We start from the raw sequence: 23,087 nt of genomic DNA on the forward strand, positions 1-23,087 counted from the left end.
GGAAGTGCGTTAATATGCCCAAGCGTTTGGGTAAGTGAAGGGCTTGTGTCAGGTTCTGGAAGCCCCCCTGTGCTGCTCTGTGCTGTGGTTGTTGCTGGGGCCATAGTTCCTAAGACCGGCCCTGTGGCCCTTTCCCACCCACCCCGATGGTCTCTGTAGCTGTGGCTTTGTGTTGAGTGAGGCTGGAAGAGCCTTGTGAGAAAAAAAGAAAACGGAGGCATCTCAGGTGGAATGCAGGAGAACTTTATTGATGGAAAAGAATGCAAAGGCAGGAATGCCAAGTGCAAGGGAGCTAGTCAGAGTTGCAGGTAGGGTGACCATCATCCAAGCTCCCTTGTGTGAGAGAGATCTTGCCAGAGCAGCAAGGTCTTCCTGCCCCGCAGTGGGAGTTGCACAGTGGAGCTCGTTGTTGGTCTCTGGCTTGTCAGAATGTGGTTGCAGCGGAGAGTAGTGGATATAGCAGAAGTTGAACTGCAAAGAAGGAAGTGGGAGACGAGACGGACTGTCCCCATCCCTCTTCCTTGGAGCCTTGAGATAAAGATGCATGGACAGCAGGCCTATGTGCTAGGAAAGACCCAGGGATGTGTCCTCCATCAATACCGTGGCTTCCAGGCTGTGAGGGTTTTGTCAGGGGTGGTGGTGAGTGCCCTTAGCAGGGGTAGCAGCCTCTCCTGCCGCTGAAGCAGCCAAGGCCTCCCAAGCCGTAGCCGTACCCGAAGCCGAAGCCGCCGGAGGAGACAGGCACTCCCTGGGCACTGAGTTCATTGCCCACGGCAGCGGATGCGGAGGATCCGACAAAGGTGCTCTGGGGGAAGGAGGTGAGGATGGGTCCTGGCAGGGTGACCTGCACGGTGGAAGGCTGGATGACCACGCGGGAGGCCTCGCACTGCCTGACGCAGGGCTCGTTGCAGCTGTTAGCCAGCGGGGTGGGTCCGCAGGGGCGGCAGAGGTTGTTGCAAGCCATGTCTGTGGTGTGGAGGGTCCCTGGAAGAGAGGGTGTGGAGAAAGGTGAGGGTCGTGGGGATGTGTGGGTCAGTGTTGGAGGAGGGCGAGGGAGTGTGGAGGGGTGGTGTGGGGCTGTGGGGAGCTGGAGGAGAAGGGCCAAGTGAGTGAGGACAAGGAGGGTCAGTGTGTTGAGACTCACCTTGTTGAGGGTGGAGGAGGCGGCGTGAGGAGAAGTGTGTGAGGGAGAGAGGCGCTGGGCCGGCTTTTATGCTGGTCGTGGAGGGGCGGGACAGGCTTGGCGCATGATGGCCTTTTCCACAAACAACTTTTGCATGACACAGCCTCACGAGTAATGACGTGGTTGTGTTCTTTGTTTTCTGAAATTCTCCAATTCCATGTTCTCTTATTGATGATGTGTCCACTCGGCCCTGGCGGCAACTTTTAAGTGCCAGTAGTAGAGGCCCTAAACATTGTGTTGATGGCACGCATCAGGGTTGTCAGAAGACGTGACCAAAGCGTAAGAGAGGTGGGGTGTCATCAGGGAGTTCATGCCGTGGCACTTGTGTGGTATGGTTTGTGGGTGCGTTGTGAAGAGGGGGCGTCATTTTCTTGCAGCCGTGGCAGGCTGGTCTGGGCTTTGGAGGGGGGCCAGGCATTAGGCGCTGTGCCTTGCATTGCGCTTGTTCCTTCCCTGCCTTGCTGCCAGCTCACTAAGCCTGTCTTTGGGCATGGCCTTTCCCGTTGGGTGTGCTCTGTGGCTGCCTTGGTGCCCCTTTTGTTTTTAAGGTTGTAGGTGGGAGAACGGAGGCTGCGTGTTTGGGTTTGTGCCCCGCTGGGGCCGTCCCTGGTGGAGGCAGTTCAAGCAGGCAGAGGAGGGCTGTTTGTGAGAGGAGGGCATTATCGTGGCAGCCCTGTGCTGTAGGGAGGCTGGTCGTGCTCCCCAAAGGCTCCTCTTGGCTCTTATGTAGGGATCCCCTTAGTTGTGGCCGGCAAGTTTGCAACCTGGGCTCTGGTGCGACACATCTGAAGATAAGCAACGAAGCTGGTGAAGGATGTAGAGAACAAGACTTGCTAGGAGCAGTTTAGGGAACTGGGCATGTTTAGTTTGCAGAAAGAAAAAGGCTGTGGGCACGCCTTATTGCTCACTACACCCACCTGAAAAGAGGTGGTAATGAGGTAGGTGTCAGTCCCTTATCCCAAGTAACAAGTGATAGGAGAAGAATTAACGTCTTTAAAGGGTGCATAGGGATGCTCAGTTTGGATGCTGGGAAAAATGTCATCCCAGAAGGGTTATGAAGCACTGGAAGAGGCTCCTCCGGGAAGTGGTTGAATCACCATCCCTGGAGGTAATGACAAGACGTGGAGATGTGGGACTTAGGGCTATGTTTTTTTGGTGAAGTTGGTAGTCATAGGTGAACGGTGTCAAGATTGTTCAGGGTCTTTTCCAACCCAAGTGCCTCCATGATTGCATATGAGGCAGCGTGCAAAAGCAGGCGAGTTCCTGGAGAGGCCGAGAGTGTGTCAAGAGACAGAGGGGGAGTGGGATCGGCATGCAGGGGATACTGGTGGGCCAGGGCCTTTGGGTTGTTTACTTGGGGCGAGTGCCGATGGATGAGGCCATTTCTCTGCACAGTGTGTGACGGGAAGAAAGGGAAGGTGGAGCTTGTTGAGGAGAGTTGGAGGCAAGCACGCAGCACGTGAGTACGGAGCTGCGGCCATGATTTCGTGCACGACTGCATTTTTGAGCAAGCATCTCTTTCATGCCACAGCCTGTCAAGTGCTGAGGTGGGTGTGTTTTCCTTCCCACAACGCTCCCTTTACATGTTGTCGTCTTGTGAATATGTCCACTTGGCCCTGGTGGTAGCTTTTAAGTGTGAGTAGGTATTTTGGAGGACGTGCATGGATGCTGTGTGTCAGGGAATTCAGCAGTCACAGGCAAGGCGTAGGAGAGGTGGGGTATCTCCAGTGACATCATCTCGTGGCACGTTTGTGGCTGGCTAAGCCTGTCTTTAGGCCTGCCACATCCTGTTGATGTGCCCTGTGGGCACTTTGATGCCCCCATTGCTTGTAAGTTTGTAGCTGAGAGAAAGGTCTGTCTTTCTGACCTGGGAGCTGGGAAATGTTATGGAGCTAATCATCTTGATCGCCTTCGTATGGCACATAGAGGCCAACCAGGTGATGAGGCCCAGTCAGCATGGCTTTATGAAGGGCAGGTCCTGCTTGCCTAACCTGATCTCCTTCTATGTCAAGGGGACGCGCTTAGTGGGTGGATGAGTGAAGGGCTGTGAGTGTTGTTAACTGGACTTTAGTAAAGCCGTTGACACTGTTTCCCAGAGCGTTCTCCTGCAGAAACTGCCTGCTCATGGCTCTGACGGGCGTACACTTTGCTGGCTAAAAAACGGGCTGGATGGCCAGGCCCATAGAGGTGAATGGAGGTAAATCCAGATTGTTGCCACCACAGGTGGTGTTCCCCAGGGCTGAGTACTGGGGCTGGTTCTCTTTAGTATCTTTACCAACGACCTGGACAAGGGGGTCGAGTGCACCCTCCGAATGTTTGCAGGCAACACCAAGTTGGGTGAGTGTGTGGATCTGCTTGAGGGTAAGACGCTTTAGAGAGCGATCTGGACAGGCTGGATCGATGGGAGGAGGCCAGTGGTGTGGGGTTCAGAAAAGCTGAGTGCCGGGTCCTGCACTTGGGTCACAAGAACCCCATGCAACACTACAGGCTTGGGGAAGAGCGGCTGGAAAGCTGCCCGTTGGAAAAGGAGCTGGGGGTGTTGTTTGACAGCCAGCTGAGTATGAGCCAGCAGTGTGCCCTGGAGCCCAAGGCGGCCAGTAGCATCGTGGCCTGTATCAGAAGTCATGAGTCCAGGAGGACTATGGAAGTGATCGTCCCCCTGTAGTGGGCACTGGTGAAAAATGTCTTCACTGAAATGGTTGTCAAGCACTGGAATAGGCTTCCCAGGGAAGCGGTTGAGTCACCAGCCCTGGAGGTATCTAGAAGACAGTAGACTTGGCCCCAAGGGACTTGCTTTGGTGGGGCACTTGGTATTGTTAGGTTAAGGGATGGAATCAGTGATCTTAAGTGTCTTTCCCAACCTCAGCGATTCTGTGAGTTTTTGAAGGCCATGGACGTGGTGGAGCAAGTGGAGTGCAGGGCCACCAAGACGCTGAAGGGACTGGAGCATCCTTCCCTTGAGGAGAAGCTGAGAGAGCTGGGAGTTTCTTCAGCCAGGAGAAAAGGCCGTGTAGGGGAGATGTCATCAATGTCTCTAAATCCCGGATGGGAGGTGTCTTGGTTTCACGCTAGCCAGCAATCTGAACCATGCAGCCACTTGCACACTCCCCACTACAACAGGCTGGGAAAGAGAATCCAAAGAGGAAAAGTGAAAAAATTTGTGCGTTGAGATGTCAGTTTAATAAGTAAAGCAAAAGATGCACAAGCAAGCAAAGCAAAAGAAGGAGTTCCTTCACTACTTCCCAAGGCAGGCAGGCGTTCAGCCGTCTCCAGGAAAGAAGGGCTCCATGAGACATAACGGTTACTTGGAAGACAAATGCCATAACTCTGAACATTCCCCGCTTCTTTCTTCCCTCACTGTGCTCTCATGTGGCATGGACTATGCCTTTGGTCAGCTGGGGTCAGCTGTACCGGCCGCCTCACCTCCCAGCTTTTTCTGTACACCGGGCCTACTTGGTGGTGGGGTGGTATGAAGAGCAGAAAAGGCCTTGAGAGCTTAGCAACAACCAAAAACCATTAGTGGGCTCTCAACGCCATTCTCATCGCAAACACAAAACCTAGCACTCTACCAGCTGCTGAGCAAGTCAACTCTATCCCAGCTGCAGCCATGTCAGGAGGGAATGAGGAGAGGGGAGTCAGACAGGGCAAGGGTGAATGGAGAAAGCTGAAAAGACGTGCCATTTCCTTGGAAGAGAAGGCAAGGCTTTTTCCGTGGGAGGGTGGTCCAAGAGTGGAAGCGGTTGCGCAGAGAGGTGTTGGAGTCTCCATCATGTAGAAACTGAAAAGCTGACTGGATCTGGTGCTGAACAGCGTGCTCAATCTGACCACGTTTGAGAAGGTCGGGTGTAATGAGGTTATCTCCAGAGGTTCCTTGTGCAGTCAAGGATTCTGTTTTCTGTGACTGCCTGCTGTGTTGGCCAGAGGGTCTTGCTGGGGAAGAGAGCTGGTGAAGTGCATGCTGCCATGAGGAGCTTTCATTGGAGGCATGAGTAGAAGTGCGTGAGGTTGCCCAAGGCTTTCTTTTGTTAAGTGAAGGGCTTGTGTGAGGTTCTGGAAGCCCCCTCTGTTGTGCTGTTGCTGTTGCTGGGGCCATAGTTCCTAAGACCGGTCCTGTGGCCCTCTTGCACCCACCCCGATGGGCACTGTAGCCCTGGCTTTCTGTTGGGTGAGGTTGGAAGAACTTTGTGAGAAGAAAGGAAGTGGAGGCGTCTTAGACTGGGATGCGGAAGAACTTTATTGAGGGAAGAGAGAAGTTGAAAGGTAGAAGCGCTAAGTGCGAGAGAGACGGTCTGAGTTGCAGGTAGGGTGACCATCATCCAAGGTCCCCTGTGTGAGCTAGGTCTTGCCAGAGCATCAAGGTCTTCCTGGCCTGCAGTAGGAGCGGCACCCTGGAGGTCCCACGTGGTATTTGCCTCTTCAGCAAGTGCTTGCAGCGGAGAGTTGTGAACGTAGCAGAAGGGGCGATGGAAAGAAGGAAGTGTTAGAAGAGGAGGAGGTACATGGGCCATGGTTGCAGACAGTCTGGGTTGGCCCCTTCCCTGCTTCCTTGCTTGGTGCCTTGAGAGGAGGAGCTGTGGATGGTGAAGCCATGTGCCAGAACATGCTTGAGTTGCCTCCTCAATCCATGCCGTGGCTTCCATGGTGTGGGTGGTTGTTGTCAGGGGTGGTGGTGAGGGCCCTTAGCAGGGGTAGCAGCCTCTTCTGCCACCGTAGCAGCCAAGGCCTCCCAAGCCATAGCCGTAGCCGAAGCTGAAGCCGCCGGAAGAGACGGGCACTCCCTGGGCGCTGAGTTCATTGCCCACGGCAGCGGATGCGGAGGATCCTACAGCAGTGCTCCGGGGGAAGGAGGTGAGGATGGGTCCTGGCAGGGTGACCACTACAGTGGGGGGCTGGATGACGATGCGGGAGGCCTCACACTGCCTGACGCAGGGCTCATTGCAGCTGTTAGCCAGCGGGGTGGGTCCGCAGGGGCGGCAGAGGTCATTGTAGGCCATGCCTGTGGTGTGGAGGGTGCCTGGAAGAGAGGGTGTTGAGAAAGGTGAGGGTCGTGGGGGTGTGAGGGTCAGTGTTGGAGGAGGGTGAGCGAGTGTGGAGGGCTGTTGTGGTGCTGTGGGGAGCGTGGCAGTGTGGAGGCGTGAGGGCTGTTGAGGCTGTGGGCAGAGCGTGGTGGAGGAGAGGGGCCAGGTGGGTGAGGAGAAGGAGGGTCATGGGGTTGAGACTCACCTTGTTGATGGTGGAGGAGAAGGCGTGAGGAGAAGTGTGTGAGGGAGAGAGGCGCTGGGCCGGCTTTTATGCTGGTCGTGGGGGAGCGGGACAGGCTTTGCGCACGAGAGTGTTTTTTCAGCAAGCAGCTCTTGCATGCCACAGCCTGGTGAGTCATGAGGTGGGTTGTCTTTTCTTTTCCCTAATTCTCCATTTTCATGGCCCCGTCTTGAGGACGTGTCCAGTTGGCCCCTGGTGGAAGCTTTTAATTGCCAGTCTTAGAGGCCAAAGACTTGGTTGTATTGGCATTTTTCAAGGCATTCAGCAGACGCAGACAAACCGTATGAGAGATCGGCATGGCTTTATGAGGGGCAGGTCCTGCCTGACCACTCTGATCTCCTTCTTTGTCAAGGGGACCCTCTGAGTGGATGGATGAGGGAAAGGCTGTGGATGAAGTTCCCACTGTTTGGAAAAGGGGTACCATGACGCCCATTTTTCAAAAAAGAAACAAGGAAGATGCGGGGAAGTACGGTCCGGTCAGTTTTACCTCTGTGCCCGGCAAGATCATGGAGCAGATCCTCCTGGAAACTCTGCTAAGTCACATGGAATATTTGGAGGTGATCGGTGACAGTCAACATGGCTTCAGCAAGGCGTTCTCTGACAGGGTTACAGTGTTGGTGGATAAGGGAAGAGCAAAAGACGTCATGTACCTGGATATGTGCAAAGCGTCTGACACTGTCCCACACAACATGCTGGTCCCGAAATTGGAGCGACATGGATTTGACCAATGGAGCACTCGGAGGATAAGGAACTGGATGGATGGCCGCACTCGAAGGCTTTTGATTAAGGGTTTGATGTCCAAGTGGTGAGCAGTGAGGAGTGACGTTCCTCAGGAGTCGGTACCGGGAGTGGTGCTGTTTAACGTCTTTGTCGGTGCCATGGACAGTACGAAAGAGCTGGCGGAAGTGCTCGCCAGGCCACTTTGCATCATTTATGAGCAGTCCTGGAGAACCCGGGAGGTCGGCAATGTGACACCCATCCACAAGAAGGGCCGGAAGGAGGATCCGGGGAACTACAGGCCGGTCAGTCTGACCTCGGTGCCTGGGAAGGTCATGGAACAGATCCTCCTCGGTGCCATTACACGGCACATGCAGGAGAACAGGGTGATCAGGCCCAGTCAGCATGGGTTTGTGAAGGGCAGGTGGTGCCTATCAAACCTAATATCCTTCTATGATAAGGTGACCCACTTAGTGGATGAGGGAAAAGCTGTGGATGTTATCTACTTGGAGTTTTGCAAAGCGCTTGACACTGTTTCCCACAGCATTCTCCTGGAGAAACTGGCTGCTCATGGCCTGGACAGGTGTACTCTTTGCTGGGTGAAAAACTGTCTGGATGGCCGTGCCCAGAGAGTGGTGGTAAATGGAGTTCAATCCAGTTGGTGTCCGGTCACATGTGGTGTCCCCCAGGGCTCGGTGCTGGGGCCGGTTCTCTTTAATATCTTTATCAATGATCTGGATGAAGGGATCGAATGCACCCTCAGTAAGTTTGCAGATGACACTAAACTGGGCGGGCGTGTTGATCTGCTTGAGGGTAGGTTGGCTCTGCAGAGGGATCTGGACAGGCTGGACCGATGGGCTGAGACCAATGGTATGAGGTTCAACAAGGCCGAGTGCCGGGTGCTGCACTTGGGTCACAACAACCCCATGCAGCGCTACAGGGTTGGGGCAGAGTGGCTCGAAAGCAGCCCGGCAGAAAAGGACCTGGGGGTGTTTGTGGACAGCCGGCTGAATATGAGCCAGCAGTGTGGCCAGGTGGCCAAGAAGGCCAACAGCATCCTAGCCTGTATCAGGAATAGTGTGGTGAGCCGGACTAGGGAAGTGATCATCCCCCTGTACTCGGCACTGGTGAGGCCCCACCTCGAGTACTGCATTCAGTTTTGGGCCCCTCGCTACAAGAGGGACATCGAGGTGTTGGAGGGTGTCCAGAGAAGGGCTACAAAGCTGGTGAGGGGTCTGGAGGACAAACCTTATGAAGAACGACTGAGGGAGCTGGGGTTGTTTAGCCTGGAGAAGAGGAGGCTGAGGGGAGACCTTATCACCCTCTACAACTACCTGAAAGGTGGCTGTAGAGAGATGGGGGCTGACCTCCCTGGTGACAAGTGATAGGACGAGAGGAAATGGGTTCACGTTATGTCAGGGGAGGTTTAGATTGGATATCAGGAAACATTTTTTCACTGAAAGGGTTATTAAACATTGGAATAGGCTGCCCAGGGAGGTGGTGGATTCACCACCCCTGGAGGTGTTTAAAAAAAGGGTAGATGGGGCACTTAGGGACATGGTTTAGAAGTGGCTTTTGTCAGGGTAGGTTAAAGGTTGGACTTGATGATCTTAAAGGTCCCTTCCAACCTCAGCAATTCTATGATTCTATGATTCTATGATCGAGTGCACCCTCAGAAAGTTTACCGATGAGACCAAGGTGTGTGGTGCGGTTGACATGCTGGAGGGAAGGGATGCCATCCAGAGGGACCTGGAGAGGCTTGAGAGGAGGGCCCGTGTAAACCTCGTGAAGTTCAAGCAGGCCAAGCGCAAGGTCATGCACGTGGGTCACGGCAATCCCAATCCCAAATTCAGGTTGGGCAGAGAATGGCTTGAGAAGAGGCCTGAGGAGAGGGACTTGGGGGTGCTGGTGGATGAGAAGCTCAAGATGAGCGGGCAGTGTGCGCTGGAAGGCCAGCAATCCAACAGGTTTTGGGCTGTGTCAGCATAATGGGCTGTGTCAAAAGAAGCAGGACCATCAGGTGGAGGGAGGTGACTCTGCCCCTCTGCTCTTCTCTCATGAGACCCCACCTGGAGTACTGCGTCCAGCTGTGGAGTTCCCAACAGAAGAAGGACATGGCCCTGTTGGAGGAGGGCCAGAGGAGGGCCACGAAGACGATGAGGGGGCTGGAGCCCCTCTGCTGTGAGGACAGGCTGAGAGAGTTGGGGTTGTTCAGCCTGGAGAAGAGAAGACACCAGGGAGACCTTATAGCAGCTTTCCAATGTCTGAATGGTGCCTCCACGAAAGTTGGAGAGGAACTTTTTACAAGGGCACGTAGTGATAGGAGGAGGGGTAATGGCTTCACACGGGACGCGGGTAGATTGAAATGAGATATGAGAAATACATTTTTCCCTCTGAGGGTGGTGAGACACTGGAACATGTTGCACAGGGCAGCTGCGAAGGCCCCATCCCTGGAGGTGTTCAAGGCCAGGCTGGGTGGGGCTTTGAGCAACCTGGTCTGGTGGGCGGTGTCCCTGCCCATGGCAGGGGGTTGGAATTAGATGATCTGTAAGGTTCAGGTAATATACACAAACTTGAACATAGGAAGTGCCATCTAAACATGAGGAGGAACTTCTTGCCTTTGAGGGTGGCAGAGCACTGGAAGAGAGTGCCCAGAGAGAGTGTGGCGTCTCCATCTCTGGAGATATTCAAAACCCACCTGGACGTGTTCCTGTGCCTCCTGTGCCACCTGCTCCAAGTGACCCTGCTTTGGCAGGGGGGTTGGACTAGATGATCTCCAGAGGTCCCTTCCAACCCCTGTCATTCTGGGATTCTGGGATTCTGGGATTCTGTCCCTACTAATGTAAACCATTCTATGATTCCAGAACCCCAGCCAGCAACTAGGATCCCGCAGCTGCGTGCTCACTCCTGCCATGGCAGGATGGGAAAGAGAATCAGAAGTATAAAAGTGAAAAGACACATGGGTTGAGATAAAGACAGTTTAATAGGTAGAACAACAGCTGTGCATGAAGCAAAGCAAAACATGGAGTTAATTCACTACTTCCCGTGGCAGGCAAGTGTTCAGCCGTCTCCGGGAAAGCAGGGCTCCACAACACATACTGGTTGCTGGGAAGGCAAATGTCGTAAGTCTGAACATCCCCCGCCTCTTTTTTCCATCAGCTTTATATACCGAGCATGCCGTCATATGGCATGGACTACGTCTTTGGTCAGTTGGGGTCAGTTGTCCCAGCCGTGTCACCTCCAGCCTTTTTTTTGCACTCCCAGCGTACTTGCTGGCGGGGCGGTTTGAGGAGCAGAAAAGGCCTTGAGTGCTTAGAAATACCCGGAAACATTAGTAGCCTATCAACCGCCTTCTCATCCCAAATCCAGAACATAGCACTGTACGAGCTGCTAGTAAGAGAGTCAACTCTAGCCCAGCTGAAACTACGACAGGAGGGAATGAGGAGAGGGGAGTCAGAGTCTCCTCATGGGCGCCCACAGCCAGGGCAAGGGGGAATGGAGCAAGCTGAAAAGACGTGCCATTTCCTTGGAAGAGAAGGCAAGGCTTTTTCCGTGGGAGGGTGGTCAAATAGTGGAGTTGGGTGTGCAGGGAGGTTTTGGAGACTCCGTCCTTGGAGATACTGAAAAGCTGACTTGACATGGTCGTGGAGAGCCTCCTCGAGATGACCCCGTTTTAGAAGTCTGTGTTGAAGCAGATGATCTCCAGTGGTTTCTTGTGCAGTCAATGATTGTGTTTGCTGTGATTCTGCCTGCTGTGCTGGCCACGGTGTCATGCTGGGGAGGAGAGCCGGTGAAGTGTAGACAAGAAATTATCCATGAGCCAACAATGTGCCCTTGTTGCCAAAAAGGCCAAGGGAATCCTGGGCTGCATAGGGAAGAGTGTGGCCAGTAGGTCAAAGGAGGTCATTCTCCCCCTCTACTCTGCACTGCTGAGGCCACAACTGGAATACTGCATCCAGTTTTGGGCTCCCCAGTTCAAGAGAGACAGAGAACTATTGGAGCGGGTCCAGCGTAGGGCAACTAAGATGATTGAGGGACTGGAGCATCTCCCTTATGAGGAAAGGCTGAGAGAGCTGGGACTCTTTAGCCTGGAGAAGAGAAGGCCGAGGGAAGACCTTATTATGGCATATAAGTATCTAAAGGGTGGGTTGAAGGAGGATGGTGCCAGACTCTCTTCATTGGTTCCCAGTGACAGGACGAGGGGCAACGGGCACAAGTTAGAACATAGGAAGTTCCATTCAAATACAGGGAAAAACTTCTTTACAGTGAGGGTGACAGAGCACTGGAACAGGCTGCCCAGGGAGGGTGTGGAGTCCCCTTCTCTGGAGATTTTCAAGACTCGCCTGGATGCAGTCCTGAGTAATGGGCACTAGGCAACCCTGCTTTAGCAGGGGAGTTGGACTAGATGATCTCTAGAGGTCCCTTCCAAGTCTGAAGTTTCTGTGATTCTGTGATTCTGTGAAGTGCACGCTGCCATGGGGAGCTTGTGTGAGAGTCTTGGGTAGAAGTGCATTAACATGTCCAAGCTTTGTTTGGTCAAGTGAAGGTCTTGTGTGAGGTTCTGGAAGCTCCCCTGTTCTGCCCTGTGCTGTTTTTATTTGCTGGGGACATACTTCCTAAGAGAGATCCTGTAGCCCTTTTCCAGGCACCCTAATGGTCTCTGTAGCCCTGGCCTTGTGTTGGGTGAGGTTGGATGAACCTTGTGAGAAGAAAGGAAGTGGAGGCGTCTTAGGCTGCGATGCAAGAGAACTTTATTGAGGGAAAAGATTGCAAAGGCAGAGGTGCTAAGGGGAAGGGAGATGGTCTGAGGTGTTAGTAGGGCAACCATCAGGCGAAGTCCCTTGAGTGCAGTAGATCTTGCCGAAGCACCGAGGTCTTCTTGGCCCACAGTGGGAGTGGCATAGTGGACATCATTGGTGGGCTTTGGCTTGTCCGGGAATGGTTGCAGCGGAGAGTAGTGGACATAGGAGAAGGGGCGATGCAAAGAAGGAAGTGGGAGAAGAGGAGGAAGTGCATGGGCCGTGGTTCCAGGCAGTTGGCGCTGGCCTTTCCCTGTTTCCTTGGTGCCTTGAGAGCATGATCCGTGGCCAGCAGGTCTGTGTGCTAGGAAGGGCCCGGAGGTGTGTTCTCCATTTATGCTGTTGGTTCAAGTTTGCCATGGTTGGTGTCAGGGGTGGTGGCGAGGGCCCTTAGCAGGGGTAGCAGCCTCTTCTGCCACCGTAGCAGCCAAGGCCTCCCAAGCCATAGCCGTAGCCATAGCCGAAGCCACCGGAGGAGACGGGCACTCCCTGGGCGCTGAGTTCATTGCCCACGGCAGCGGATGCGGAGGATCCGACAAAGGTGCTCTGGGGGAAGGAGGTGAGGATGGGTCCTGGCAGGGTGACCACCACAGTGGGGGGCTGGATGACGACGCGTGAGTCCTCGCATTGCCTGACGCAGGGCTCGTTGCAGCTGTTAGCCAGCGGGGTGGGTCCGCAGGGGCGGCAGAGGTCGTTGCAGGCCATGGGTGTGGTGTGGAGGGTCCCTGGAAGAGAGGGTGTTGAGAAAGAGAAGGGTTGTGGGGGTGTGAGAGTCAGTGTTGGAGGAGGGCGAGGGAGTGTGGAGGATGGTGTGGGGTTGTGGGGAGTGTGGTGGTGGGGCGGAATGAGGGGTGTTGAGGCTGTGGGCAGAGCGTGGTGGAGGAGAGGGGTCAGGTGGGTGAGGAGAAGGAGGGTCATGGGGTTGAGGCTCACCTTGTTGAGGGTGGAGGAGAAGGCGTGAGGAGAAGTGTGTGAGGGAGAGTTGCTGGGCCGGCTTTTATGCTGGTCCTGGAGGGGTGGGAGAGACTTTGCGCATGATGCTTTTCTGCAGCAAGCAGCTCTTGCATGCCACAGCCTGGCGAGTAATCAGGTGGGGTGTCATTTCCTTCCCACATCACTCCCTTTTCGTGTCCTCCACTTGAGGACGTGTCCAGTTGGCCGCGCCGGCAGCTTTCAAGTTCCAGTATTAGAGGCCAAAGACTTGGTTTTGTTGTCGCTTGTCAGGCTGAACAGAAGACGGGACTAAAGCGTAGGAGAGGTGGCGTGTGTTCAGTGAGGTCATGCCGTGGCACTGGTGTGGTGTGGTTTGTGGGTGTGTTGCGAAGAGGGGCCCCCGTTTCCTCGCAGCCCTGTCTGTTGTGCACTTTGATGGTGTGGCAGTCATGAGGTTCTGCCCCTTCCCCTGCATTTGCTCCATCCCGGCCTTGATCCCAGGTGACTGCGGCTGTCTTTGAGGCTGGCTTTTCCCGTTGGGTGTGTTTTGTGGGTGCCTTGGTGACCCTCTTGTTGGTAAGTATAAGAGAGAAAGGCCTCTCTGTTTTACCTTGGTGCTTGGAAATGTTATGGAGCTGATCATGTTGAGTGCCATCACATGGCACATACAGGACACCCAGGTGATGAGGCCCAGTCAGCGTGGCTTTATGAAGAGTCCTGCTGGCCTAACCTGATCTCGTCCTTTGACAAGGAGAGCCGCTTAGTGGATGGATGAGGGCAAGGCTGTGGATGTTGTTAAGCCTGGCTTTACTAAAGCCTTTGACACTGTTTCTCACATTATTCTGCTGCAGAAAGTGCCTGCTCATGTCTCTGATGGGCATACTCTTGACTGCCTAAAAAACCGTTTGGGTGGCTATGCCCAAAGAGTTCTGGTGAATGGAGTTAAATTCAGTGTGGTGGCTGGTCAGAAGATGTGTTCCTCAAGGCTGAGTATTGGGGCCACTTCTGTTTAATATCTTTATCAACGATGTGGACGACGGGATCGAGTGCACCCTCATTAAGTTTGCTGGTGACCCATATTGTGTGGGTTTGTTGATGTGCCTGAGGGTGGATGGTTCTACAGAGGGCTGTGGACAGGCTGGATCAAGTGGCCGAGGCCAATGGTATGAAGTTCAACAAGGCTGAGTGCTGGGTCCTGCACTTGGGTTACAACAATTCCTTGCAACGCTAGCGCTTGTCAAGCACTGGAAGAGGCTGGCCAGGGAAATGGTTGACTCACCATCACTGGAGGTCTGTAGAAGACAGTAGGCTTGGCACTTAGGGACACTTTAGTGGTAGACTTGGTAGGGTTAGATGAAGGGTGGGATTCAATGATCGCAAGGGTCTTTCCAAACCCCAGTGATTCTATGAGTTTATGAAGGCCATGGACATAGCGGAGTGCAGAGGGGGAAAAGAATTTTGGGGCAGGAGTTAGCAGGGCTCATTGACCGGTCTTTAAACTAGATAGGAGGGGGGAAGGGGAGATAACTGGGCCTGTCAAGATTAAACCTGAGGAAAGCATGCCATGGTTTGAAGGAGACCACATTAGTGAGGACTCCCACTCTGACATTTCATCAGAGAACGGTGATAGACGTTTAGAAATTACTGCTAGAGAACATTGGGAAAACCCTTTCCTAGAAGGGGAAAAGGGTACTAGGCTAAGAGTTAACAAAGCTCATGGACAGAGCTTTAAGCCGAAAGTTAAGGGGAAAGGGGATAAAACCAGGCCTGCTGGTAATGAACCTGAGTGTCAAGGGCCAAAGATGGGGGTGAAATCAGTAGCCCAGGTCAAGTGCATCTACGCTAATGCACGTAGCATGGGCAACAAACAGGATGAGCTATATGCCATTGTGCAGCAGGACAACTGCGACATAGTCACCATCACGGAAACGTGGTGGGATGATGGTCATGACTGGAATGCTGCAATGAGTGGCTATAAGCTCTTCAGAAGGAATAGGCAAGGAAGGAGGGGGGGTGTGTGTGGCTCTGTACATTAGGGAGTTGTTTGACTCTATAGAGGTAGACTCCAGTGATGAAGAAGTTGAGTGTTTATGGGTAAGGGTGAAAGGGAAGGCTAACAAAGGTGATTTTGTGCTGGGAGTCTGCTATAGACCACCCAACCAGGATGAGCAGGTTGATGAGGTATTCTATAAGCGGCTGGCTGCAGTCTCGCAAACGCCAGCCCTTGTTCTAGTTGGGGACTTCAACTTACCAGACATCTGCTGGAAATATAACACAGCAGAGAGCAGGCAGGCTAGGAGGTTCCTCGAGTGTATGGAGGATAACTTCCTGACACAAATGGTAGGTGAGCCTACCAGGGGAGGTGCCTTGCTAGACCTACTGTTCACAAACAAAGAAGGGCTAGTGGGGGACGTGGAGGTCGGAGGCCGTCTTGGGCTTAGTGACCATGAAATGGTTAAGTTTTCCATCCATAGTGAGGTAAGGAAGGGGGTTAACAAAACCTCCATCTTGGACTTCCGGTGGGCAGACTTTAGCCTGTTCAGAACCCTGGTTGGGAGAGTCCCGTGGGAGGTAGTCCTGAGAGACAAAGGAGCCCAGGAAGGCTGGACGCTCTTTAAGAGGGAAATCCTAAAGGCCCAGGAGCAGGCTGTCCCCATGAGGCGCACAATTAAAGGGCGGGGAAAATGGCCGGCCTGGATGAACAAAGAGCTCTTGATGGGACTTAAGGAAAAAAGGAAGGTTTACCACCTTTGGAAGAGGGGACAGGCAACTCAGGAGGAGTACAGAGATCGTGTTAGGTCATACAGAGAAAAAATCAGGAAGGCAAAAGCCCAGCTGGAACTCAACCTGGCAATTAACATAAGGGACAACAAAAAAAGTTTCTATAAATACATCAACAAAAAGAGAGTGACAGAGAATGTCCATCCCTTACTGGATGCGGGGGGAAACCTTGCAACCAAGGAGGAGGAGAAGGCTGAGCTACTTAATGCCTTCTTTGCCTCTGTCTTTAATAGTCAGACCAGCTACCCCCAGGGTGTTCAGCTTCTTGGGCTGGAAGATAAGAACGGAGAACAGGACAACTCCCCTGTAATCCAGGAGGAAGTAGTTAATGATTTGCTTATGCACCTGGACACGCATAAGTCTATGGGGCCGGACGGGATTCACCCAAAAGTTCTCAGGGAGCTGGCAGGAGAGCTCACCAAGCCTCTCTCCATTATCTATCAACAATCCTGGTCAACAGGAGAGGTGCCGGATGACTGGAGGGTGGCCAACGTGACGCCCATCTACAAGAAGGGCCGGAAGGAGGATCCCGGAAACTACAGGCCTGTCAGCCTGGCCTCGGTACCGGGAAAGATCATGGAGAGGATCATCCTGAGTGAGCTCTCAAGGCAAGTGCAGGGCAGCCAAGGGATCAGGGCCAGCCAGCATGGGTTTAGGAAAGGGAGGTCCTGCCTGACCAACTTGATCTCTTTCTATGACCATGTGACCCGCTTTCTCGATGAGGGCAAGGCTGTGGATGTTGTCTACCTGGACTTTGGTAAGGCCTTCGACACCGTCCCCCACGGCATTCTCCTGGAGAAACTGGAGAATCATGGCATAGACAAGTGTACCCTCCGCTGGATAAAAAACTGGCTGGATGGCCGTGTCCAGAGAGTTGTGATTAATGGAGCAAAATCTGGTTGGCGGCCGGTCATCAGTGGTGTCCCTCAGGGCTCAGTCTTGGGGCCAGTCTTGTTCAATATCTTTATTGATGATCTAGACAAGGGGATTGAATGCACCCTCAGTAAGTTTGCGGATGACACCAAACTAGGTGGGAGTGTTGATCTGCTTGAGGGTCGGAAGGCTTTACAGAGGGATCTAGACAGGTTGGATCAATGGGCCAAGGCCAATGGGATGAGGTTTAAGAAGGCCAGGTGCCGGGTCCTGCATTTTGGTCACAACAACCCCGGGCAACGCTACAGGCTTGGGGAAGAGTGGCTGGAAAGCTGCCCGGCAGAAAAGGACCTGGGAGTGTTAGTGGACAGCTGGCTTAACATGAGCCAGCAGTGTGCCCAGGTGGCCAAGGGGGCCAATGGCATCCTGGCTTGTATCAGGAATAGCGTGGCCAGCAGGAGTAGGGAAGTCATCGTGCCTCTGTACTCGGCACTGGTGAGGCCTCACCTCGAGTACTGTGTTCAGTTTTGGGCCCCTCACTACAGGAAAGACATTGAAGTGCTGGAGTGCGTCCAGAGGAGAGTCACCAAGCTGGTGAGGGGTCTGGAGAACAAGTCCTACGAGGAGAGGCTGAGGGAGCTGGGCATGTTTAGTTTGGAGAAGAGGAGGCTGAGGGGAGACCTCATTGCCCTCTACAGCTACCTGAAAGGAAACTGTAGAGAGGCAGGGGTTGGCCTCTTCTCCCAAGGGAATAGCGACAGGACCAGAGGAAATGGTATGAAGCTGCGGCAAGGGAGATTTAGATTAGATATTAGGAAGAATGACTTTACTGAAAGAGTGGTCAGGCACTGGAACAGCCTGCCCAGGGAGGTGGTGGAGTCACCATCCCTGGAGGTATTTAAGAAATGTGTAGACATGGCTCTTCAGGGCATGCTCTAGTGCCCAAGATTATTGTTTGTGGTGGGGTGTTGTGTGTGGGGTTGTGGGTGTGGAGTTTAGTAGGTGGGTGCTTTTTTTTTTTTTTTTTTTTTTTTTTTGTGGTTGGACTCGATGATCTCAGAGGTCCCTTCCAACCAGTAAGATTCTGTGATTCTGTGATTATTATGTGCAAGCCTTTGTTTGGGCAAGTGAAGGGCTTGTGTCAGGTTCTGGGAGCTCCCCTGCGCTGCCCTGTGCTGTTGTTTTTGCTGGGGCCATAGTTCCTACGAGAGGTCTTCTAGCCCTTTTCCACCCACCCCAATGGTCTCTGTAGCCCTGGCCTTGTGTTGGGTGACGTTGGAAGAGCCTTGTGAGAAGAAAGGAAGTGGAGGCGTTTGAGGCTGAGATGCAAGAGAACTTTATTGAGGGAAAAGATTGCAAAGGCAGAGGTGCTAAGGGGAAGGGAGATGGTCTGAGGTATTAGTAGGGCAACCATCAACCAAAGTCCCCTGCACGAGAGAGATCAGCTACGAGGGGTGGTGGCGATGGCCCTTAGCAGGGGTAGCAGCCTCTTCTGCCACCGTAGCAGCCAAGGCCTCCCAAGCCGTGGCCGTAGCCGAAGCCGAAGCCGCCGGAGGAGATGGGCACTCCCTGGGCGCTGAGTTCATTGCCCACGGCAGCGGATGCGGAGGATCCGACAAAGGTGCTCTGGGGGAAGGAGCTGAGAATGGGTCCTGGCAGGGTGACCTGCACGGTGGAAGGCTGGATGACGACGCGGGAGGCCTCGCACTGCCTGACGCAGGGCTCGTTGCAGCTGTTAGCCAGCGGGGTGGGTCCGCAGGGTCCGCAGAGGTCGTTGCAGGCCATGTGTGTGGTGTGGAGTTTCCCTGGAAGAGAGGGTGTTGAGAAAGGTGAGGGTGGTGGGGGTTTGAGGGTCGGTGTTGGAGGAGGGCGAGGGAGTGTGGAGGGCTGTTGTGGGGCTGTGGGGAGCGTGGCAGTGTGGAGGCGTGAGCGCTCTTGAGGCTGTGGGCAGAGCTTGGTGGAGGAGAGGGACCAGGTGGTTGAGAAGAAGGAGGGTCATGGGGTTGAGACTCACCTTGTTGAGGGTGGAGGAGAAGGCGTGAGGAGAAGTGTGTGAGGGAGAGAGGCGCTGGGCCGGCTTTTATGCTGGTCGTGGAGGGGTGGGACAGGCTTGGCGCCTGACTGTGTTTTTCAGCAATGAGTCATTCCATGCTGCAGCCACTCAAGGAATGATGTGCGTTGCGTTTTCCTTACCATAACAGCCCCTTTTCATCTTCTCCTCATGTCCATCTCACCCTGGTGGCAGCTTTTAAGTTAGAGTAAGTAGTTTGAAGGATGTGCATGCATGCAGCGTTTCAGGGTATTCAGGAGACATGGCCAAAGCATTCCAGAGGTGGTGTGTCATAAGTGAGGTCATTTTGTGTCAGTTGTGTGGTGTGGTTTGCGGGTGCGTTGTGAAGAGGGGGCCCCATTTCCTCACAGCCCTGGCAGGCCGGCCTGGGCTTTGGAGGGGTGCCAGGCATTCGGCGCTGCCCCAAGGTCAGTGAAGACGGAGTGGGAGGAGGTGCTCCAGGCACTGGAGCAGAGATTTCCCTGCATCTCGTTTTGAAGACCATGGTCAAGCATGTTGTAGATATGCAGCCCATGGCGGTCCGCAGCGGAGCAGATATCTACCTACAGCCTGTGGAGGAACCCCTGTCGAAGCAGGTGGATTCCCAAAGGAGGCTTTGATCCCATGGAGAGAAACCAATGCTGGAGCAGGTCTTTTGGCAATAAACTCGTTAAAGTTCTGCATCCCAGCATGAGATGCCTCCACTTCCTTTCTTTTCCCAAGGCTCTTCCAACCTCATGCAACACAAAGCCAGGGCTCAGGAGGCAACTGGGGTGAGTGCGAAAAGGGCTACAGGACCCCTCTTAGGAAGTATGTCCCCAAGAACAGCAGCACAGGGCAGCACAGGGGGGCTTCCAGAACCTGACACAAGCCCTCCACTTGACCAAACAAAGCCTTTGCAATACTAAGGCACTTTGAACCACCATTCTGACAAAGGCTCCCCATGGCAGCACACACTTCACTAACTCTCTCCCCCAGCACCACCCCTTGGCCAGCACAGCAGGCAGAATCACAGCAAACAGAATCATCGACTGCATAAGGAACCTCTGGACATCATCTACTTCAACCCAAACTTCTCAAAGGGGTCGCCTCCAGCAGGCTCTACAGGACCACGTCCAGTCAGGTTTTCACAATCTCCAAGGATGGAGACTCCAACACCTCCCAGTGCAATCTTTTTCCCACTGCTTGACCAGCCTCATGCTGAAAAAGGCTTGCCTCCTCTTCCAAGGAAATGGCACAACTTTTCATCTTTCTCCATTAACACATTCCCTGGCCGTGGGTGCCCATGGGAAGAGTCTGACTCCCTTGCATTTGGGTTGAGAATGCTGTTGACAGCCCATTAGAGGTTTTGGTTGTTGTAAGTACTCAAGGCTTTTTCTGCTCCTCATACCGCCCAACCAGCAAGTAGGCTGGCAGTGCACAAGAACTTTGGAGGTGACATGGCCGATACAGCTGATCCTAGCTGACCAAAGGGATAGTCCATGCCATATGACATCATGCTCAGTATAAAATGCTGGGGAAGAAGAAAGAACAGGTGGACGTTTGGTGTTATGAGGTTTCTATTCCCAAGAAAACAGGACGCCTCATGAAGCCTTGCTTTTCTGGACCCCGATCCGAGCCATGAGCTGGCAGTTTCTCCAGCAGAATGCTGTGGGAAATGGCATGAAAGACTTTTCTAAAGCCCAGGTTACCAACATCCACGGCCTTTCCCTCATGCTTTGTAAAACGCCTTTGTACCAAGCCCTCAAACAAGAGAAGCACTAAGACACCCACAGAACAGATGCAGGGAGAAAGGCCAGGCCTAAAGACAGGCTGAGCGAGCTGGCAGCAGCGCAGGGAGGGAGCGAATGCCATGGAAGGGGCAGCACCTCACGCCTGCAACACCATCAAAGTTTCAACCACCCTGGCAGTGCTGCAAGAAAATGAGGCCCCCTCTTCAAAACGCAACCACAAACCACACCACAGGACTGCCGTGGGATGACCTCACTGAAGACACCCGACCTCTCTATGCTTTGGTGGCGTCTGCTGAATTCCGTGACACAGCATCCATCCAAACCCTCCCAACTACCTACACTCACTCAGAAGCTGCTGCCAGGGCCAAATGGAGACGACCTCAAGAGGATGACATGAAAAGGGACTGTTGTGGGAAGGAAGACACACCCCATGTCATTACTTGAGTGCCTGTAGCATGCAAGAGCTGCTTGGTGAAAAAAAAGTCATGCGCGAAGCCTGTCCCGCCCCTCCAGGACCAACATAAAAGCCGGCCCAGTGCCTCTCTCCCTCACACACTTCTCCTCACGCCTTCTCCTCCAGCCTCAATAAGGTGAGCCTCAACCCCCTGACCCCCCTTTTCCTCACCCACCTGGCCCCTGTCCTCCACCATGCTGTGCCGACAGCCTCAGCAGCCCTCACGCCTCCTTACTGCCACGCTCCCCACAGCCCCACAACAGCCCTCCACACTCCCTCGTCCTCTTCCAACACTGACCCTCACACGCCCATGACCCTCACCTTTCTCCACACCCTCTCTTCCAGGCACCCTCCACACCACAGACATGGCCTGCAACGACCTCTGCCGCCCCTGCGGACCCACCCCGCTGGCTAACAGCTGCAACGAGCCCTGCGTCAGGCAGTGCGAGGCCTCCCGCGTCGTCATCCAGCCTCCCGCCGTGCAGGTCACCCTGCCAGGACCCATCCTCACCTCCTTCCCCCAGAGCACCGCCGTCGGATCCTCCGCATCTGCTGCCGTGGGCAATGAACTCAGCGCCCAGGGAGTGCCCATCTCCTCTGGCGGTTTCGGCTTCGGCTACGGCTACGGCTTGGGAGGCCTTGGCTGCTACGGTGGCAGAAGAGGCTGCTACCCCTGCTAAGGGCCCTCGCCACTAACCCTGGCACCAGCCACCCACACCATGGAAGCCACGGCTTGCATTGAAGACGCACTTCTAGGTAGTTGCTGGCACAGGATTTTATCGTCCATGGCTCCTCCTCTCAAGACACCAAGCAAGGGAGGAGGGAAGGGGCAAGCCCAAGCTGTCTGCAACCATGGCCCATGTACCTCCTCCTCTTCTCCCACTTCCTTCTTTGCATCGCCCCTTCGGCTATGTCCACTACACTCTGCTGCAAACACTTGCTGACAACTCAAAGACCTCCAGGGTGCCATTTCCCCTCCCAGCCAGGAAGACCTTGATGCTCTGGCAAGATCTGTCTCTCACAAGCGACCTCGAATGAAGGTCAGCCTACCTGCAGCTCAGACTGGCTCCCTTCCACGTGGCATTCCTGCCTGTGCACTGCTTTGCCTCAATAAAGTTCTGCATCCAAAACTGAGACGCCTTCACTTTCTTCTTCCGTGGTTTTGGCCGGATTGGCCAATCACAATGACAGATGTCCCCCCTTCCCAAAGAGAGGAGAGGAAGAGATAAGAGGACCTGTCCTGTCCGCTCCTCCTTACAGGTGTCACCCTTCTATGCTTTTCCACTTCTGACCCTCTAACGAGGCAAATAACGAAGTTAGCTGACCTCGCTTGTTATAGGAATACGTCTAAGCGAGAGCGTCTCTGCGTACCATTCCTTGGTATAATCAGGTCTTGTCACTCAGTGAGAGTGAACACTTCCTAAACAATATGCTGTTAATTTCCCGGTTTAGTCAGTTAGAAGAGGCCCAGCTAAAACGTAAAAATACAAACCAGAAAATTGGTTCTGTTTTACCTCAAACCAGGACACTTGTCTCCAGTTGCTCCCAACTGCAGCCGGCACAATGACAGGGCTCCACGCACCATCACAGTGGGTGTAAAAAGGCAAGAGGACCTCTCTTAGGAAGTATGTCCCCAGCTACAACAGCAGCACAGAGCAGCACAGGGCGGTTTCCAGAACGTGACACAAGCCCTTCACTTACCCAAACAAAGGCTTGCACATGCTAATGCACTTCTACTGCAGCCTCTGACACAAGCTCCCCATGGCAGCACACACTTTGCCAACTCTCTTCCCCAGCATGACCCTGTGGCCAGCACAGCAGGCAGAATCACAGCAACGAGAATCATTGACTGCCCAAGGATCCTATGGACATCCTCTACTTCAACCGAACCTGCTCAAACAGCATCAGCTCAAGCAGGCTCTCCGCAACCATGTCCACACAGGTCTTCAGTATTTCCAAGGATGGAGGGTCCAACGCCTCTCTGCACAGCCGGTTCCAATCTTTGACCACACTCACGCTGAAAACAGCATGCCTTGTCTTCCAAGGAAAAGGCGCCTCTTTTCATCTTTCTCCATCATCACTTGCCCTGGTTGTGGGCACCTGAGAGAAGAGTCTGACTCCCCTCTCCTCATTCCCTCCTTAGTAAGGTTTCAGCTGGGATAGAAGTGACTCCCTTCCTGGCAGCTGGTAGGGTGCTCTGTTTTGCATTTGGGATGAGAATGCTATTGACAGCCCACTACTGTTTTCAGCTCTTGCTAAGCACTCAAGGCCTTTTCTGCTCCTCACACCACCCTGCCAGCAA

General features: G+C 53.8%; 2 protein-coding genes across 2 annotated transcripts; both read right to left on the minus strand.

The window, feature by feature from the left end:
* Positions 1-649: 649 nt before the first annotated feature.
* On the minus strand, positions 650-22,717 carry LOC128906299 (feather keratin-like). The gene is made up of 4 exons (XM_054193377.1): positions 22,665-22,717; positions 12,957-13,006; positions 6,407-6,469; positions 650-984 (listed from the first exon to the last, which is right to left on the minus strand). The coding sequence occupies exons 1-4, from the start codon at positions 22,715-22,717 to the stop codon at positions 650-652; spliced, it is 501 nt and encodes a 166-aa protein (XP_054049352.1).
* LOC128905819 (feather keratin-like) lies at positions 12,352-12,666 on the minus strand. The gene has a single exon (XM_054192372.1). It carries the CDS (start codon positions 12,664-12,666, stop codon positions 12,352-12,354), a length of 315 nt encoding a protein of 104 aa, XP_054048347.1.
* Positions 22,718-23,087: the final 370 nt, after the last annotated feature.

This window comes from Rissa tridactyla, chromosome 2, assembly GCF_028500815.1.
Source record: "Rissa tridactyla isolate bRisTri1 chromosome 2, bRisTri1.patW.cur.20221130, whole genome shotgun sequence".
Classification (NCBI taxonomy): Eukaryota; Metazoa; Chordata; class Aves; order Charadriiformes; family Laridae; genus Rissa; species Rissa tridactyla.

Bases quoted from the DNA above. Each gene is read 5' to 3' on its own strand.
- LOC128905819 (XM_054192372.1), bottom strand. From the start codon at position 12,666: ATGGCCTGCAACGACCTCTGCCGCCCCTGCGGACCCACCCCGCTGGCT.
- LOC128906299 (XM_054193377.1), bottom strand. From the start codon at position 22,717: ATGGTTGCGGAGAGCCTGCTTGAGCTGATGCTGTTTGAGCAGGTTCGG. The intron at 6,470-12,956 runs GCCGGCCCAGCA...CCAGCATAAAAG, and splicing joins CCTCCAGGACCAGCATAAAA to CCGGCCCAGCGCCTCTCTCC. The intron at 985-6,406 runs GTGAGTCTCAAC...CCTCTCTTCCAG, and splicing joins TCTCCTCCACCATCAACAAG to GGACCCTCCACACCACAGAC.